The sequence below is a fragment of the Lucilia sericata genome, unplaced genomic scaffold (genome assembly GCF_015586225.1).
Source record: "Lucilia sericata isolate MDLA Ls3-8-SP2 unplaced genomic scaffold, ASM1558622v1 Contig001232F_arrow, whole genome shotgun sequence".
Lineage (NCBI taxonomy): Eukaryota > Metazoa > Arthropoda > Insecta > Diptera > Calliphoridae > Lucilia > Lucilia sericata.
The window spans coordinates 18,171-33,677 of record NW_023995190.1 but is presented as its reverse complement, the minus strand read 5'-3'; the positions used below and the strand labels follow the sequence as shown (position 1 = coordinate 33,677).

Below are 15,507 nucleotides of genomic sequence, written 5' to 3'. Positions count from 1 at the left end.
TTTATAGAACAAAAATTTTATATTTTGCTTTCTAAATTACAAAAAAAAAACTCTGATAAGCTGTCAATGCTACAAAAATTGAAAGTTACTGAACTTTTCGCGGCAGACACGTTACACTATTTCAACATTTTTGACATAAAATGTCAGCATTGCCGCGTACATTGCGTGTTGTGTACTTTCAGCTTTAGCTGTTTGCTGAGTAATTTTAGTTTGTTAAATTAAAATGTTTATTCCAATGAATAACATTTGAGTTTCTCCAACGATATTTGTCTTAACGTTAGGATCGTTTCTAAATTATACCCATTAGAATATTTATTTTACGTCAACTTACAACTAATCGAGTCACATTACACGGCCGGTGCATCCAATTGACATCGCCAAAAGATGGCAGATAAAACCGCTAGTACGACTAATGAGCTTTACGATATGGTGTGCCATCTTGTTGAAACCAATTATTATTAAAGATGTATATCACACTCTGACTTTTTATAAAGGGTGCGCAGTCATTCGTATCGAATTTTTAGGCAAACGATTGTACTTCTTAAAGTGAATTGAGGAAAGAGACATGACTTGTATTCATATTCTAAAATAGTTCATATCTTCTGGTTAGTTAACAAAAAGTATGTGATCATGGCTCTGCAGCGCTCGATTTGTTCAAATCGACATAGTGTTGATGAATAAGATTATAACCAATAGTATTCTAATATGAGAAACCTTTTTGTCCGATCATTTTGGTGCAAAAACTTTCCGCTGCAAATCGATTTCTAAAACCATTTACAAAAATTTGTTTGAAATTTGAATTTTTAATTTTTAATATATAATAATAATAGAGAAGAGGGATAAAACGCAGTACATATCCTTGCTTTTCTTTGTGTAGATATCGTGGACCAAACAATGACACTTGATCATATCAAAAATTTCCGATTTTGTATTATAAAATTTAAAGCATTTGCTGCGAAAACTTTTTTAATGCATGGGGAAAAGTGATATAACTTTTCGACGTACTTTTTTAATCTATGTTGAATGGATAAAGCCAATTTGAAATTTCAAAAATTGTATAAAAGTTATAACCCTATTGTAGGAAAAGGAAAAGTAGTAAAGTAGAGAGTGGGTCACACTAAAATCTTGTACGAAGTCTGTCAAACAGGGATTAAAGAATGTATCATTTAGTTACGACATTTAACTTCGGTGTTTAAAGGGTATGCAATCTTTACTGATGGATTCAAAATGGATCCCGGCACAGGTGCGGGAGTTTATGTAGTAGATTGTGAATTAAAGGTGTCATAAAGACTTTCGGATGAATGTAAAGATCTCAGCGATCTAGAAGGCTATGGAACTGATAAAAACACACATTAGTATAGTATAGTATACAATCAGGTTGTGTTGTAATAAACAGACAAGGCCAGACAAGGTTCAGATCTAGACACTAATAGTGGAGTTAGTTCGGTGAAACTTCCTATCTGACATTACTACAAGTTAATCTTCTATAAATTCAGGAACTCCTTTAACCAATCCTGGCATAGTAGGATGGATTTCAGTGTATCCAAGCCCTTATGGCGAGGTTGAATGCCAATGCAACCAGTATACTATTAGGGTTGGATAGGAGAATTATAAGAATTCTGGTAATAGTGATAACCTCTCACTGTGCAATATGAGCCTTTTTGGTTAATTTGATCTTTAACACACAGAAGGTTTGTAGGTTGTGTGGGGACGAAGAGGAGCTAGAGACAGTAGAACATATTTTGTGCGTTTGTCCTGAAGCATAGAGTCTGAGGCGTAAATTGTTAGGAATAACATTCCATTATGATTTAGGAGATGTAGCTAGGTGTAGTATAAGCGACATTCTATGTTTTGTCAGGGGAGTGGATTGGCTATTAGGCGTCAGACCTCGTAGAATTTTCATCTGAATTTTATTTATAGATGGTATTCTACCCATCTAAATACCGGAACGTTTTTTCTTATATTTTTAAGAAACTGCATTTAAAATTCAACATCTGCCCTCTTAAGCGTCTGAATACAACTCCAAAGTTGTGTTTAAATCAAGCAGTAATACTTTACAATACTTCAAATCAAATGTATTGCCTATAAAAAGCATAGTCAACTTAAATTATGCTACAAATTCAGGAATTTAGCAAAAGTCCACAAATAATGGAATCTAAGTTTTGAAAAGAACTTTGAAAGTATACATTTTCTATTGTGTTATTCTAAGTCCTACTCTTATTTATTTTATTTACCTAAGTTATTCCATCTAGAGAGTATGTTTAATGTTTTTTTAATTAATCATAAAGTCTGATGAAAAAACTCATTTCTTACATTTATTTGCATTTATGATGGAATGATTTTAAAGACATTTACAAGAAACAAATCTTTAAATTTCACATTTGCTTAAGCACTAATTATGTTAACTACTGCAACGATTTCACTAGGTTTTTACTAAAAGTTATTGTTGTTAATTTTAGACTAGTTTAGACAAATTAAAATTAATTTTTTTAATGAAAACCGTGCAAACAAATTGGTGTGAATATTTGTGTACTACATTTGGAGACAGACATATATAAAAGTTTTTAAAAACGTCCAACAACATTAAAAATAACAACACTCAAAATCCCAATTATTGACTTTCGAATCAACAAACGTCCGTATATTAAAACATATATATTTATATGTTCATACATAGTATATACCCAAACAAAAAATCATAACCACAAAATACTTACATATATATATTTATACCTACTTATACAGTGAATAGAAAAACCTAATTGTGCATCTAAAAAATGTTCAAACTTGCATATCTTAAAATACACTGTTTGGTATTCCTTTTCAAACAGTATATCATATTTGATTCGACTGTAACCGTTACACCAAAAAAAATATTGTATTCGCTATCGATCAAATTAATGGAGATTTCAACACCGTTTTAAGACTTACACCCATTTTCTCAATGTCTGGTTATTTTTTATCGAAACGATAGATTGACAGTTTTCATACGAAAAATATTTTAACCGGCAGAATATCTACCGGTTAAACGATAACCAGAGGTTTATATAATGGACATTAGCTTCGTATTCATAAATATATTGATCGTTTATTAGAGGGTTTTAAGCACTTTTTCCGTATAAAATGTCTATAATAAATCATCAAAAAGTTTGTTACGCGTTCATGAATATGGAAGTGAATTCTTAATTAATGAAATTAAAAAATCCACTTTCAAAAATCTTACGCTTTTGTTCTCCACTGTAAATGAAAATATAAAAACATACAAAATTTTAGCGTTGACGTGTACGCAGTAATTAACGAAAATCATGATGCGAACAATTTTGAAAAGAAAAAATATACAAATATAAAAAATATACACTATATACCGTGGGTATGTACAGGTTTTACACAATAACGACAAAAGAAACAAACAAAAACAAAGTTTTAAATACAGTAACAAAGACGAAGAAGCATCAAAATTGAAACTCATTCATTGACAGTAGAAAAATAGCACCATAGTAAATTCTAACAGTACTTTATTAAAGTAAAATTTAGTTTATCATTTATATTACAAATTTTTAAATTAGATATTCATAATTTTTTAAAGATGCACTGATCTGATTTGTTTTCATTTATAATTGCGCAATGTTTACATACAGTGTCTCACATAAGTATTCGAATTTGGTTGTACTTTGAAAAGAAACATAATTTAATAATATTTTTTGTGTGTGAAATGAATAATTAAATTTGTTATATTGTCTAGAGAGTCCTATGGTATAATATCACACTCTTTAAAATTTGGAAAAATTACATTTACCTCAATTGATTTGACTTTTTTTAAAAAAAGTCCAAAAAATTGCCTCACAAAAGTATTCGAATTTTTCCTGTATTTCATATATGACCATATTATACGAAACACAAAAATTATAATCGAGTGTTTTTTTGCTTAAAATTGTGTTAAGGGGTTACTATCGACCGAAATTATATATTTTTGGCCCATTTGTTCCACAATTTTGGAGCATTTGTACTATATTTTCATGTAATATCATTAAAATGGCGATTTTTTACCATATTTGCAATTTTTTTCCTTTTTTTTCAGAAATAAACCCAAACTTTAATATTGGGATTTAATAGACCCCTTGAGGCATCTAAAAATAATAATTTTTGTTATAAGGATCTGTACTTAAATGTTCCAAGATTTATTTTTGGTATCGTTCTTCTGTTTCTAATTGAATTGTATGGATCTTAAGTCCCTTTTCGTACCACTAAGGTCGATATTTTCCGACAAAGTTGGCTAGTATACATTCATGTACATATTAGCACTAATATATTTTAAATTTTCAATACATTATATCGGTATACAATTCCAAAACATGTCTTTACAAAACGTCATCCTATACAGTAGATTTCAGTTTTTACTATTCGTAACTTTTACGCTTATGTCGCCCATTACAATAACACTGTAAGTCCAAAATTTTGGGTTTATTTTGATCATAGTAATCAATATTTAAACAGATATCGATATTTTTGAGTTAGACCATAATGATATTGTGGCATGCAGCCTGGAGGTCATTGGTATATAAAAATAATGATACTACCATATTGAATGGTGTTTCTTCGAGGCATGTTTTGGAGTTGTACACTTCCACAATACATTGAAAACTTAAAATATATAAAAGCTGATATCTAAAAGAATATATACAAGAAAACTTCCCCGAAAATTTTTGACCCTAGTATTATGAAAATGGACTTAAGTTCCAATATATTGAATTAGCGACAGAATAATGATATCAATAATATATCTTGGATCGTTTAAATATAGATTCTTGTAACAAAAAATACTATTTTTAGATACTCCAAGGGGTCTATTAAATCCCAATATCAAATTTTGGTATTATCTCTGGAAAAAAAGAGAAAATACTACAAATATTGCCAAAAATCGCCATTTTAATGATATTACATAAAAAGAGGGTACAAATCCCAAAAATTGTGGACCAAATGGGCCAAAAATATATCATTTCGGTTGATAGTAACCCCTTAAAACAATTTAAAGCATAAAAACCATTCGATTTTAAAATTTGTGTTTCGTATAATATGCTCAAATATGAAATACAGTAAAAATTCGTATACTTTTGTGAGACAATTTTATGGACTTTTTTAAAAAAAGCTAATTTAATTTATGTAAATGTAAAGTTTTCAAGTTTTAAAAAGCGTGATATCAAACCTAAGGACTGTCTAGACAATATAACAATTAATTTATTTTTTTGCACACAAAATATATTATTAAATTTGGTTTCTTTTCATAGTTTACCTAAATTCGAATACTTATGAGAGACACTGCACATATTACCCTACAGTTAGCACAGCGTATTGATATTTTTATTTAACTATCTATCGGTCAGCCAGTCATAAATAAAAACAAATAGACAATCAGTCATTTTATGTTTGTCAACCATACATACATACACACATGTATGTATACCCAACCCTAATTCCGTTCAATACTCCGTGAAAACAAGTGCAGAATAACACATGACTCGTCTGATTGCAAATGTTGCTATTATGATTTATTTGTATTGAAAAATGTTAGAAAATTATCCTTTAACTGTTGATTTCTTAAGAGTATTTCGAATTTGTAGTTTTGTTGACAAACACAATAATACAGAATTAAAAGAACTATATCATAATAGCGAAAAATAAAATAATAAAACAATAATAAGGGGAATACATACAATGAGAAAACACAACTTAAATGAGTAGATTATTTTTTTTTGATCGAACAACATAGGTTTCGTTAATACGAAGAACTAAGTGGGGAATTTAATACACTTGACACCCACTAATTCTTGTCAAAATAATAATTGTCTCAAGTGTATTGTTGTCATCAAGAATATTTAGTAATAGCACCCCCGCGTCGGATTTTTGCCTATAGTGCTCACAAGAAGAAATTAATAAGTTTGGTATACGGTTTCACGTAGTTCACCGTAGTAATGTGTGATTTAGTCTTTCGTTAGTGAACATTTTAGTATGTCAAATCTTTATAAGAAATAGCTATCTTCACTTTCTTAATGTATTAAGAAGTGAGTCAGAAACAAATTATACATAATTCTCTAGCTAAAACTTATCCTTGGTTGATGTATGTGACATATTATCTTTTCTAAATCATAAATATTCAAAAGTTAATTTGGAAGATTTGAGCATTGAAGGAAAAAAGATATTGTTAAGGCAAAATAAGTCGAACAACAGTTTTGAAGATCTCCAAAGCAGTTCCTTAAAAAAGTTGCTCGTTGCTATGATTCTCCCCAATTACAATTGTACAATTTATTGCAGAGGCATTCCTTGGAAGTTCCCTAAAGAGATATATATAGTCACTGGACGGACTTTGAAGGTCCATTTGAAAAACCCTTTTGCATTGGAGGAGAGTATTTTGTTAGCTACCGAAAAAAACTGAGTTTCTCCAAATTCAGAAGATACCGATTTTTTAATTTTGTCCACCTATATTTTGATTTTGAACCACAATGAGCCTGCGTATTGATGACCAAAGGTATAATAAAGTCCTAAAAGCAAATACGCCGACACAATTAAGAGCCAGTTGGTTAGAACAGTATTATATTACCAGTAAGAATTGTCGTCGTATGTCCAAAAAATTACAATCCTTCTGATAAGGCACAATTTATCCAATTTCCGCGCGACCTCGTGCCACAATAATAAAATCTATTATGTACCGAAATATATTTTAAAATGCAATTTTTTTACTGATTCCTAAGACCCTACATTCCTGAGGATGTCACGATTGTGGCTTCAAATTGTGTGACAAGTTGAGGTGAATATTGTACAATTGTAGTGCTCTCTAGACAAACATATTAGGCCGAATAAATGCATAAGTACAGGAATTGTATGGATTTATTCACTCTAACTTTTTAATAAAAATAAAAAATTTCAAAGTCTAGTTTATAGAATACTTGGGCTTTCGAAGAAGTTACAATAACGATCAGAGTGTCCACAGACATCACCGACTATCTATTGAAAATTCCTATAGTCTTAAAGTAGCATCGGAAAAATTTTCTTGTTATTTTAAATATATATTTCAGTGAAGTTATTATTAGCAAAGAAACTCGAATCCAATATTTTTTTAAAAAAAAGAGACCAATTTATAAGTTTAAATAAAGGATTAAGCTGCCTTAAATCTAAATATGATTTCGCCAACACATATATTTCATTGAAGTTTTTATTAGCGAGGAAACTCGAAGCCAATAATTTTTTTAAATAGAGACCAAATTATACTTTTCTAAAGTATCAAACTGCGCTGTTTGAAATATCGTTTCCTTAGAATTGAACCCCCATTTTTGACCATCGTTGAGACAGTATAACAGAGCAAAGACATCTTTATATTTGTTATATAAATGTCTTAAATACTGTCGTCGTATCTTTAAGCAAAAAGTTTTATTAGAAATTAAATATAAGTTTAAATTGGGATATGCACTATCAATTTAACATGTTAATCATTCATACTAGGTACGAGTCCGACAATTGGCATCCCAGGATCTTCCTAAAACGGTAAACCTGCATGATGTCGGCAGGTTGATTTTCATCACTTATCTTCAAGCACCAGGTTCTCTAGATCTTTGCTGTTTTTCTTAATCGGATACGACCTGTCAGATCTCCCCAGCAGTAGTATTTCATAATTATAAATCTGTATATCATAGTCATGATTGTGCTTCATGCGTTTATCACTGTTAAGTAAAGGCGGCCAAATGTCTACAACTCAAAGACTTAATATAACGAACAGGGCGTTTGCTGTTAGTCAATCTGTCCTCCGAAACCCGAATAGGATTTTCCATGTTCTGCTAATAATGAACAACTCCTCGTCGGTTTCGTAATGGTTTAATCCTTAAGGACCAGGAATGTACTACAGGAGAACTTAGTAGTCAGTCTAGAGACACCGTTAACAGTGCGACTACCAAGCCGAGTTTTTCATCAGTTTAGTCGTCGTCACATTAAATTCGGATGCACTTAGAACTGTGTTTTCGCCTGATACTCATACTATCCTTGGAGATTTTAATAACCTTAAAGGTTTTACTACCACTTTGTACTCAGACTCCAGCCACCATTAATATCTGGGAACAGACGCTGAAATTTATTGTAACGTACCCTATGAGTCGGATTATGCTACTTATGTACTTAGTAAAGCAATCGAAAAAGGGGTTATGCATCATACAGCCGACTTAATATAGAGTACAGACGATGAAGATCAAATTTGAGTAGTGTCTATGGTTAAAAATATATGTACTTTGGGTAGTGTTTACTTCGCATCCATAGGATTTATAAGTACATTAACCGTATCCAAAGTCTAAAAGTAATCATCATCGCAGGATTTATTTAAATTTTAAAAAAACTAGCAAACAACTTTTATGTATTTGTATTTTCTCGATGTCATCTTAGTGCATGTTAAGTATATACATCGAATATATTGTATGTACATATGTACGTATTTATGTACATACATATCTCTGCATGTTGTTACGTTGCATGGGTGGAAAGTTAAATAAATCTAGATATACAAACATTTCAACAAAGGTTCAAGTTGCTATAGTCTAGTTGAAAAACCAATAACAGGAGAAAATAAGTTTCTAATTTAACTTCATTAAGTACATTTTATTAAGCACGAAATATTATTCTGTATGAAAAATTACAAAACAATTTGGCGTGTTTATTTAAATTAAATATACAATTATCGATAAAACAAAACAGTAAAGTGTTTACAAGAAATGCATTTGCTTTTAAGGGATCAAGTCTCTTAATACTCCCTAAAAGTGAAAAAAATAACTGAGACTTATTATTTTTTCTGCCACATAGCAAAGGGGCACAGGGGTGTATCACTGTGGCAGCAGTGAAAAAAAAAAAGAAATAATTAAGGTCTCATATTTATCTAGCTCAAATTTTTATTAACATTTAAAATATTTAACTTATTTTCTGAACAATTTGTCACCTATAAAATTACTCACCAATTTTTATTGTTTTCCTAACATTTTCTTTGTTAATTTTTCGATTTCTTTCGAATTTTTTATATGTGTTACAAATTGAACGCAGAAAGAAAATGTATAATAGGGTTTCTTTTTTTTCGTTTTTTTTTTTTATTTTACTTTTCCTTATGTGGACTTTTATCAGACCATTGATTTGGGAGCTTTTTAGAGAAAATCTTTTTTCCTACGTTGCAATTTAATTGCGTATTTAATTTTTATTTAACAATGATTATTGATTTTTCTGGAATTCGCATATATAACACACGTTTTTTTAAATACTTTTTTTTACAAAGCACGATTTCACAAAATTTTTTCGAATTGGAAAATTTTCACACAAAAAAATTCTTTATTCACTGACAGTGTTGCCAAAACTTTAATGCCACATTGAACCAGACTGAGTATAAAAAACGCTAGAAATTATTCGAGTTAAAAACCGCTAAAATTTTCTTTGTTTGAAAAACGTTTATAATAAAAAACTATTTACAACAAATCTTGAAATAAAAATATACATAAAAAATTGTATGTACACAAATCAATTTAAGTTTAGCTGACTTTTAATTCCGCATTTAAAAATATCTGCTATTTAAAATTGTATTTCTAGACTGTATTACCTGTGTTTTTGTAGAAAAAATAACATCATTGGTAGATTTATAAAATGAGTTATTTTCTCCAAAATTATAACAACTAAACAGAGCTTGTGTTTAAATCACAAATGACCAATCTTCACCTACTTTCTATGATTATTAATTAAGACTCAATAAAAAATTAAATTGAAAACTTCAATATATTAAACTATGAAACCCGCTAATTAAACACTTGGCACTTTTTAAATATTGCTGCATTATCTACACAATATCTCCAAATCTAGCGTAAAACCGACATTTTAGCAACACTCTTTACTCAGGCATGTTGTAAAATTTAGTAGTAGAAATACAATTTTTCATAAGTGTCAAATAGTAGTTTTGCTCCACTCCTCTAGATGGCGACAGGCAGATTTCGAATATATGAAAAGAATGTTTTCGAAAACAAACAAACAATAAAAAATGTAAAATTGTATTACGGTGTAATTTTTTAAGAATTGCCAAACTAGAAACAACCATTAATTTAAAACCAAGAATAATAAAAAAGTAATTTAGAAAATATGCGATATTAAACTTCATTCTTCAAAAATTTGGTCTTCGATAAAACGTAACGAATTTGAGAATTTTGGAGAACTTAATGCAAGGAACGTATATTTGAAATTGCATTTTTGTTCGAAATTTTTAAAAATTACCTTTAGTGACTCAAACTCAAAATCGGACATGATTTTCATTAATTTTAAATTAAATAAAAAATATGTTAAAAATGACTTTTCTGAGATTTTAACTATTTGTATGATTTAAGCTTATTATTCTGATACAAATTTGCAAAAGTTTCCTTCTCTTTATAGAAATATTCTACATTGAAGTCAAACGCAAAATTAATTCGAAAGAATTTTGTTTTCTTTAATAAACTTTTAAAAATGCGCCCTCTTTGCGTCAAAAAAGGCACTTTTTAATTAAATTCCACTAGATGTCCCTTTGCTTCTTCGCTGTAAAAAATACGATATCACTTAATAAACAAGCGACATCTGTTGCTCAGTAGTTTAACAATGTACTAAATTTCTTATACAACCCTGTAACTGTCACACAACAATACTACACGACGAAGGAAATAACAAACGAAAATGTAAAAAACAAAAACTAAATAAAAATCGTACAAATTAGACCTGGTCCACACTAGGAAACTTTTGTTAAGAAACTTTTTCTTAATTCTCTTTTGAAGTTTCCTTAATGTCCACACATGAAAACTTTTGTTTCAGAAACTACGTATTAATTGCATTGATTTGTTGTTGTACGAATGAGAAGAATAATGAAACGAAACAAGTTTTCGAGTACGTGAAACTCCGTACCGCGAGAGAGATGAATGATATTCTTTCTCTCTCACGCAAAATCAAAAGTTTCCCAAAAAAAGTTTCCTAGTGTGGACCGGCAGTTAAATGAAATCCATACACACACTTTATGATTCTTTCATAAAATACGTTTCTGCATTTGTTTTGTTCTCAAATGTACGATTGTACAAATCAATGCAATTAATACGTAGTTTTTGAAACAAAGGTTTCTATGTGTGGACATTAAGGAAACTTCAAAAGGTCTAAAGGCAAACAGAAGCTAGTAGATGAGCGAAAAGCCAATTGTTTTGTTTTCGCTCTTTCTCACTTAAAAAGTATTTGTTTTAGTTTTGCTCATGTACAAAACGATTTAAAAATTTTGAAAAGTTTTGTACATAGTGGAAACGTTTGCGAAATGTTTCGTTTGTTTTCATACTCTGCATATGTTAGCTTTATTCCAGAACTTTTCTGGCTAAAGAGAATTAATGAATTTTCTCTTCGTACTTGTAAAAAGTACGGGAACAGAAAAAAACTAAATTTCTCTTTCAACAAATAAAAAATTTCAAACATTTTTTGTTTTCAATGTACTTTTTAAACAAATAATTTATTTGACAATTTTTTTTCTATTTGACAGGAAAAAATTTTCTGTCTAAAACCGACAAGTTCTGGCAAAGATAAAACTATTATTATTTCTCAATTTTGTTCTTTTTTACAATTTCTGGTAAAAACCTGCAAACATGACAAATAAAGGAACATAGCTTTTATATGAAAAATAGTTTAAAATGTCCATAGCATTTATATTTAGTTACAATTGTATTAAAAAATGCAGAAAAATAATTATTTAATTTATTAGAATAAAATTACATTCGATTTACTTTCCACTAGATTTGAGTAATCGGTTTTAAAACGAGAAAAATTATGCGAATTTGTTTTTAAACGAGAAATTTACTCGGATTCGGTTTACAGAACAGACAGCACTATGTAATATTATTTTGACCAAATTAAATAAATAAATAAGTAAATAAATAAAATATCGTTCTTTTTACGTTATTGATAATTTTCTTAATGCAAAATTTTTTAAAAACTGATTTTCTGCAAGATGTTTTATATGGAGGATAGGGTCAAATATAGGCCGATCCTCGTAAAACTTGGAGAAAGGATTTGATTTTAATTTTTAAGAATTTTGTATCCATCCCTGCATAATTTCTCACACAAGTTTTGTGCTTGCTCTGTTTTGTTGTTATAAACAATATATTTGCTTCCAAAATCCCACCATCTGATTTCTCGGATTCCGTTCTTATTAAAAATCGTTGAAAATTTAAAAACTAAACGTAGTTGAAAACTTAGCCGGCTTACAGTCGATTTTAAGCCGACGCCGACATATTTAGTGTCAGTCGCCGCCGCCTTTTATATTTGTCGGCGCAGTGCTCTGATTGAAAATAAAAAAACTAAGAAAAACAGAAAAAAATAATCATTGGAGGAATACAAAAACTAAAAAAAGTATTAATTGTATGTTTTTTAATAGTTTCTTTTTCAAAAGTACACATTTTTGGTCAAACAAAACGAAATCTCAATAAATTTTATAAATCATAAAGATTGAAGAAGTAAAAAATAGAAAAACGCATAAAGAGCATAAAATAGTTTGTGAAAAAATTCTACAGCTACTAGAATCTTTCCTGTTCACATATTTCAAGGACGCCAACTAAATTGAAACACAAAAATCATTAACAAGATCAGAAGAATCTGAAGAAATAACACACAAAAACAAGAACAAAACATTGAGTAAACATTTTAAAATAAGTTTTCAATAATTTGCCAAATCTGCCATGGCTACCGAGGATGAGTTGCCCGAAAAGCTAGATAAACTGGAGATTACACCCATCTTGCCACAAGTTAAATTGTTGGACAGAAATTTGCCAGTTCAGCTAAATCCTTTTTTCGAGAATGATCTTAAAGATATTGGAACTGATAGTAAAGTCGAACAAACTGCAATTGCCTCAACAAACGCGCAGGCATCGCCATCTACAAACATCACTAGAACATCCAATCTCAACTGTCGACGATGTCGCTTTCGTCGTGCTTCGGAAAGTGTATTGGATGAATTGAAACATACTGCAACAAATACTGCTTCAGATACGGCCGACTATATACGAACACCACCAAATGGTGTACTCAAACAAACTCTGAAAAAATCCACCTCTTCGTCGGCAGGTGGTCCGGGAAATCGTAAAGTTTTACTGCGGGAACCAGTTTTAAAAGCACTACAAACTTGTTTGCATCCTCATGGAAATGTACGAAGAAAACTCTTGGCCTCCGCTAATCCAAACCAAACAGCGGCTGGCAACGATGGTACTTTAGCTACCAAAGGTATGTCCGATTTTCGTGATTTAATTGATGAGTGTCGCAATCTATTGTCAGAAGATGTGGACTTCAGCGGTAGGCTCAATCAAATAAGTTTGAGCAATCGAACTTCTAAGAATTTCACCACTATACAGACACCCAAAATACAAAGTAATAAATTGCGCAACAATAGACGACCAATACTCAATGCGGCTACACTATCATCGCCATCGCCAGAGACAACAGCTGTGAATGCAAATCATAATGATCCCTATGCCATGCCATTGTTACAGCCTCCCGTACTGGGTTCTAGTATTAGCAGCACAAGTTTACAACAGCAACGTAATATTAACAGTTTATCACCAGAGCATGCTAGCAATCATGCTCGTTGCAGCACTACCTGTTCCCAACAGGCTGGAAATTCCGCTGCTGCCGCCGCCTGTGATGATGTGACAATTGATGAATTGGCCAGTTATTTTGATACCTTTGTGCACATCCCTAAAAAGATGTCCTCAATGGCTGAGATGATGTATATATAAGAAAATAGCAAAATGTATGTGTGTGTGTTATATATTTTTGATTTTGTGTCTTTTTGTGGCAGCAAAAGATTAACATTTATCAATTTAACGTATTATCTATTAAAAATATTCTTTATTTTTTCTCAATTGCATGTGAAAACCCCAATTTCAAGCAAATAAGAAACAAACATAATCATACCAAGAATTCTCCATAAATAATGTGTAAATAAACATAAACAAAAGAAAGATAAGAATCATTTAAATTCATATTGGAATAATTTCAAAATCTAACAACTCATTAGCCACTTTGGAGATATCATGTAACAGTCCAGGGACTGTCTAACATTTTAGAAGCATCCAACTAGATTTTTTAATCCAAAGGAAAGGTAATCATTTATATTAAGAACAATAATTATTAAAACATGCTATTTACGATTTTAAGATGGATTACATTGGACAACAAAATGTATAAAACTCAGATCAAAGTAATCTTTTCTGATCTGTTTTATTGACAAAATGTCTTAATTTAATAAAATTCATAATAGAACATTTTTGCATTCTCCTTTTGCACTTGTTCTACATATGTTTACTTGAGTATATCGTGAATCGGTTATTTTTGGACTATATTCCTAGGAACACCTCTAAATGTTAGGAGAAAATCTTTATTAATATTTCGATTTTAGTATAAAAATTTATTTAAAAAATCTTATGATTTATTAAAGCGTATTTTATAAAATAAATTTTTCTTAATTAAATATAAACGATTTCCTTTAATAATTTTAAAAGAACCAAGTGTTCAAGATTTTGATAGTATACGCCTTATTTAAATCCTCATTCATTCCAAAAAAAATATGAATAACTTTAAAATACATGCATATTTTATGTATAAAATTGAAAAATGCTTGCAAAATACCTACAGCATATAAATGCATATTTTTTCATTTTCTATGTATATTTACTTACCTTTTTATGAACTTGGTAAAGTTTCATTATTTTGCGTATATTTTCATTTTGAAAATTCTACAGAATACATTAATATGTTTTATGTACATCAAACATGCACATCTACAATACACATATACATAAATGTTTTAATGCACTTCTCTCATTTATCTTATTCTATACTATTCTTATTATTAATTTCTATAAATATTTTTTTATTAATATTATTAACTGATATTTACTATTATTAATCATTATTTTTTTAGTTGTAATAATCACTTTTTACACGTATCAGTCCATAAGAATCTTAAAGCATTGAGTTTGAATTATTTATATTGAAAATGAATTACAAATTTATATTGAAAATGCTGTGTAACAAATTGATGTTTTTTAGGATGAATGGATTTTATTGTTTAATAAAATAAATGTGTTAAAAAAATACAAAAAATATACAACAGTTTTATTATAAAATGAGTAAGAAAGATGTTAAAATTTAATTAAACACAAAATTTTCATGCTCAAAATCTTTTAATCTGCTTAATTGTAAAGGATATAGATCAAGAAGCTAATATTTTGAACTTCAAGGAGTATTAGTTAGATCGGGAGAAATCGAAATTACGAGTTCTATATTTCGCAAGTAGCAAGTTGTTGGGATTACAGTCTTGAAATTAGGACTTTATTAGATACCTGCTTCGCCTTTACGCAAACGGCAGGTTGATGTTGCAGTCTACTCGTCATTCTTTTGAATGTTAACTGGGTCGCCGGCAGCATCCACTGTTTTCTTCAGAGTCGTAAA

General features: G+C 29.8%; 2 protein-coding genes across 5 annotated transcripts in view; one reads left to right on the top strand and one right to left on the bottom strand.

The window, feature by feature from the left end:
* Nucleotides 1-9,391, bottom strand: part of LOC119610567 (E3 ubiquitin-protein ligase Ufd4) — a 30,091-nt gene extending 20,700 nt beyond the window's left edge. For all 4 annotated transcript variants that reach the window (XM_037965839.1, XM_037965840.1, XM_037965841.1 and 1 more), the window contains exon 1: nt 8,985-9,391. The gene's annotated coding sequence lies outside the window, so the exon portion shown is untranslated. The remainder of the gene's footprint in view (nt 1-8,984) is intronic.
* A 2,932-nt stretch (nt 9,392-12,323) lies between these two features.
* On the top strand, nt 12,324-15,159 carry LOC119610571. The gene has a single exon (XM_037965849.1). It carries the CDS (start codon nt 12,738-12,740, stop codon nt 13,788-13,790), a length of 1,053 nt encoding a protein of 350 aa, XP_037821777.1. The 5' UTR covers nt 12,324-12,737; the 3' UTR covers nt 13,791-15,159.
* Nucleotides 15,160-15,507: the final 348 nt, after the last annotated feature.

Bases quoted from the DNA above. Each gene is read 5' to 3' on its own strand.
- LOC119610571 (XM_037965849.1), top strand. From the start codon at position 12,738: ATGGCTACCGAGGATGAGTTGCCCGAAAAGCTAGATAAACTGGAGATT.